Raw genomic sequence first — 5472 nt, forward strand, 5'->3', positions numbered from 1 at the left:
ACGAGTACCACCAGCATCAAAACGGTGGTAATCTTTTCATAGCTACGCTTCTATAAAGTCTGCGCGCAAAGCCCAGACCCTATAACGGTTTACATCTGAAACTATACATATAAATCACCCAAGGCTCATATCAGAGGAATTAGAGAGAAGATGAGACTTTAATTGGACATATACAGAACATATTTCCTCGATGCAGCATGTTTTGCTAAATGCTTCTACCTTCTCCTCTCCTTCGCTCTCATTTGATTACAGAGAGCACCCTTCAGACAACAGCCATATTTTTTTTATCCTTCAGAAACAAAAGCGCAGAAGAGCTCTCAGTGCCTGTTCCCTGCACGCTCTCATCCCGGCACTTCACTTTACCCATTATGCACTCATTTTCCCTGCAAAACAAGAGCTCGGCCGACCCGCACACCACCCGTCCTCTTTTCCCTCTGAAGCACGACATCAGACACGTCAGAAAGTGAGGAGAAACTTCCAAGCAGACAGAGGAATCGAGAGAGAGACTCTTTTCTCTTTACCTGCGGCCTTATTTTCACATCAGTCGCCACTGCACACAAACACAGGAGAGCTTGTGTTGACATACTGAAAAGGGAGAAGATCTAACAGGAGGCTGATTATACCTTCACAGCACTGCCTTCCTCCATCTCTGTTTCTCGTTTTTTTTTTTTTTCACATGTTCCTATCCCAGGCCACAAGAAACATTCACCTTAAAGTAGAATTTTCCTCTTCACCACATGTGCCAATTAGACCTGGCTGACAAAGTTTAAAAGCAATAATATTGTGAAAACGTGGCCACAATTTAAAATATCTTGTCTATTTTAATACATTTTAAACTGTAATTTATTCCCGTCATAGCAATGCTGAATTTTCAGCAGCCTTTAAAATGCATTTTATTAATATAATCATGTTAAACAGATCTTATTATCAATGTTGAAAACAGTTGTGCAGCTAAAAGGGATAGTTCACCCAAAAATCTAAATTCTGTCAAAATTAATTACTCACCCTCATGTCGTTCCAAACCTATAAGACCTTCATTCATCAAGCACAAATTAAGATATTTTTAATGATATTTTGATGTTATGTTTAACGCAACTGAAACGTTCAAGGCCCAGAAAGGCAGTGAGGATATCAATAAAATAGTCCATGTGACTTCCGAAAGCTCCTGGATTTCATAAAAAAAAAAAAACATCCTAATTTGTGTTTCAAAGATGAACAAAAGTCTTAACGGGTCTGGAACGACATGAGCCTGAGTAATTAATGACCCTCATGTTTAACATTCATTACTTATTTATTTTATTTATTTATAATGTCTTTATAGCCAATTTTGCTCAATGTATTGCATTCTTGCTTAATAAATGTATTAATTTTTTAAAAAGAATTCTAACTTCAAACCTTTGACCAGTAGTGTATCTTAATACAGTGAGGAAAAAAAGTATTTGATCCCCTGCTGATTTTGTATGTTTGCACACTGACAAAGAAATGATCAGTCTATAATTTTAATGGTAGGTTTATTTGAACAGTTTATTTTGAAAAAAATCCAGAAAAACGCATTTCGAAAATGTTATCCATTGATTTGCATTTTAATGAGTGAAATAAGTATTTGATCCCCTATAAATCAGCACGATATTTGGCTCCCAGATGTCTTTTATACAGGTAACAAGCTGAGATTAGGAGCACTCTCTTAAAGAAAACAATTGGTAACACACTATGCCGTGAAGGACCCCCTGCTCAAGAAAGCACATGTATAGGCCCATCTGAAGTTTGCCAATGAATATCTGAATGATTCAGAGGAGAACTGGGTGAAAGTGTTGTGGTCAGATGAGACTAAAATCGAGCTTTTTGGCATCAACTCGCTGTGTTTGGAGGAGGAGAAATGCTGCCTATGACCCTAAGAACACCATCCCCACCGTCAAACATGGAGATGGAAACATTATGCTTTGGGGGTGTTTTTCTTCTAAGGGGACAGGACAACTGCACCGCATGAAAGAGACGATGGACGAAACCATGTACCGTCAAATCTTGGGTGAGAACCTCCTTCCCTCAGCCAAGGCATTGAAAATGGGTTGTGGATGGGTATTCCAGCATGACAATGATCCAAAACACACGGCTCAAGAAGCACATCAATGTCCTGGAGTGGCCTAGCCAGTCTCCAGACCTTACTCCCATAGAAAATCTGTGGAAGGAGCTGAAGGTTCAAGTTGCCAAACGTCAGCCTTGAAACCTTAATGACTTGAAGAGGATCTGCAAAGAGAAGTGGGACAAAATCCCTCCTGAGATGTCTGCAAACCTGGTGGCCAACTACAAGAAACATCTAGGTCTCTGTGATTGGCAACAAGGGTTTTATTTTATAAAAGGCAATATTTTATTAAAAATACACTTTAGTTCACAGTACAAGAAGATGATTTAGGGATTTTCCTTTGACAAAGATCACAGATCATTGAGTGCTTACTGAAAACTAATATATAGTCCCACAAATCATTTACTTATGAGCCAAGCACCATTTTTCAATTTAGATGCGATCAAGCTATCAAAATAGTTATTTTTTGTAAAATGGCAATATAAATTAAGCTTTCTCAACCATTAGCAATCACAAAAACATTAAGATGTATTGAGATTTTGTTGAATAGGCTATTTCACAGAGAAAATATAAACTTCTGATGATAAATTTCCACTGAAGTAAAGTCGTTAGAAGTCAACGCAACACTTGCAAGACGTTGCATCAGAGTTTGATATAAAGGGTCAGTCAATCATTCATCGAATTGGATTATACTGTATTATTTGCAGGTTTGAATAAAGTTACAGACTAACTGGATTGTATTGGTGTTATTTAATTGTCAAAGCCAATTTTGATTCTTGCACAGTGAGTGTTAATTTTAAACACCCGTCTAGACTCTCAACCTATTTAATGGTCAATACATACCCATAATGCCCTACTACATTCAATCAGAAGCTGAAGCTCTCATCTCCTTGATCTCATATTCTATGTTAGGTGAATTCTCGCTCACCTTCTCTATGTTTTAGCTTTAGCAAATGCAGAGACCCAGGCCGACAGGCTGAAGGAATCTCTCCACAATAACTTTTTAACTTCACCCAGGTTTTCTGCATCTCCCGCCCCTCTCCCTTCATCTCTTCATCTGCATGGATCCTTATCCCTCTTAAGTGGAAACATTCTTAGGACATCACAGGATGTCCACATCAGTCTTTGAAGCTGAACGCCAAACAGTTTTCTAAAGGTAATGGAGGAACATCCTTATCAGAGAGATCCAGCTTTCTTTTGATATCGCCAAGACCCTGTGGCTGGATGGAAGAACAAAGATTTTGCCCAGGCACAGATGCATCTGGACCATACAGGGCTGTCTAGCCAACAAGCTGGAGGAGTGTGGCTATAACCAGATGATTACAGCATGTGGTTTGTGGGTTAGTCGACTCCTTTGGGCATCTCTATGTATATATACACATCTACCCTGTAAGATCTCGATCAGAGACCCTCAGAGACCCCGGTTAACCTTGTGGCTCAAAACCAGATAACCGCATAGACAGAGTTGCATCTGTAAGATATTTGGACAGATGTAAGGCTTGCAGCTCAACAGTGACTGGGCACAGAAAGCTGATATCAATATTTGTTCAATTATTCATCCCCAAACAAATCATTTCCATACGGCCTCAAAGGTAAAAGCTTCCGTCAGCAACATCTCAGACAATTTCACACCTCCGCGATATCACCACATGCAGGTACACACTTCAGAAGGACAGAGCTACAGAGTGTGGGTGGGATGTGTTTGTGATGGTCAGTGTTCGATTTACACCAAAGCTTTCGGTGGAAGAAGAGTGCACCAGGCCTTGCGGTTCTTCCTGGGGTTTACACTTCACCAGTCAGCCAAAATAACTCATCAAGGTGCACAGCAGTCAGCACATATAATCGGGGGCAAGGGAGGTAGTGCCTCCTCAAAATATTAGTTGAGAAAAAAATAAAAAAAACACTAAAATTACAAAATATAACAGTAAAAAGTGTAATGGCCTCGTCTACGCCCATAGAGGTTTAACGGACCCCATAAAGCGTGCGGTGAGTTTGTTGGGCGTAATTGAGAATGAATGGGGTAAAGTCATGTGAGAGGAGGCAATGCCTCCATCATGATATGATTGGATATGACTAGTTATGTTCGGGTGTGATTGGTTCATGTAATAAATCCCGCCTCTTGTGTTTGTGTGCAAATATAATGGCGTTAATGGGATGACTCATTAAAAAAATTAATTTAGAATTTTTTATTTACTGACACACTTAGATATAGCCACTTTGTTATGTCAAAAAAGACTTAAAATGGCATTAAAACATGATCTGTGGGAGTTTTTAATGAGTAATCAGCTTGATGAAACAGTAAATATTCACTGCTGTGACCAACATTTACCGAATTCAAAAATAGTAATTTCTTATTAAAGTAAAACAAACACAGATGAATACACTCTATGGTCATATAAGGCCAACAAAAAAAAGTCTTTTTAGTAGGGATGTAATGGTATTATCAATACCGTGGTTTGTGATGGTCTCAATATCATCGTGGTCACATGACAATACAAAACAATAGGTCTTCCAGGCAAAAAATGTCATTTTAAAAATACATTTAATATTATTCTATTCTAATCTTATTCTTCTTAGTAATTAGTAGTTGTGTTTTAGGCCATTGTGCTTTGGCACAGTATCTGTCAAACTAACTAAAAACTGAAAGCACAATATGGCTTAATTCCTTCCTTAAGCCTGTTTTTACTGTGCGTTTCCAAAGCAAAGTGCACACTTCGTTTAGGCAATCAGCTTATGATTCTGTGTTTTCCATGCCTCAGAATGGCTCGGTTCATAGTGAATGTAGCAAACTTGTTTACCTCATGTGCTGTGAGTTCAGCACGTCTGGGAATGCAACGGCCACCAGTTATTCCTTTATTTTTGTAACATATGATTACAGCATTGCACTATATTTGTAGTCAGACGCATTTTGTAAGCCTGTTTTTTCATCAAAATAAAAGCTCTACTGTTGTTTTCCGTCAAAATTAATGCTTAAAAGTGCAGCTTCCGGTTTAAATGGGTAACGTTACTGCAGTCCAAAATCACCATATCTCTTTCAAGTGTAGAAATTAGGAAAGAAGTATTGTAACTTCCCTACATTTATTCATTCATTTATTTTACAGTACAAATTGTTTTTACAATATATGGATTTTACTGTCATGGAATAACAATAATATAAAATTGTTGTTATTATTATTATTATTATTAAAATAATATTCTAATTTGTTTGGCTTCCTAAAACTCTAGTGTGATTGCAATTTACACTGAGACAGTATACCACAACTAAAGGGTTGAGTCCCCTTTAAGTCAATTCACTGATTTTGTGAATTGATTGGAGCAACATAGATTGGAGCTCTTCATTTTGAACTCTCAAAGTGCATTAGCATATAGTTTTGTTCAAAAAATAAATACCC

General features: G+C 37.9%; 1 protein-coding gene across 1 annotated transcript in view; it reads right to left on the reverse strand.

Moving 5' to 3' along the window:
- Nucleotides 1-374: 374 nt before the first annotated feature.
- The window catches only part of LOC141291991 (pyruvate carboxylase, mitochondrial-like), a 45819-nt gene continuing 40721 nt past the window's right edge, over nt 375-5472 (reverse strand). Inside the window, exons 9-10 of the mRNA XM_073823974.1 lie at nt 3009-3157; nt 375-550 (exon numbers count right to left, since the gene is read on the reverse strand). Coding sequence (XP_073680075.1) covers nt 375-550; nt 3009-3157 — 325 coding nt within the window. The remainder of the gene's footprint in view (nt 551-3008; nt 3158-5472) is intronic.

Source organism: Garra rufa, chromosome 19, assembly GCF_049309525.1.
Source record: "Garra rufa chromosome 19, GarRuf1.0, whole genome shotgun sequence".
In the NCBI taxonomy this organism is placed as follows: domain Eukaryota; kingdom Metazoa; phylum Chordata; class Actinopteri; order Cypriniformes; family Cyprinidae; genus Garra; species Garra rufa.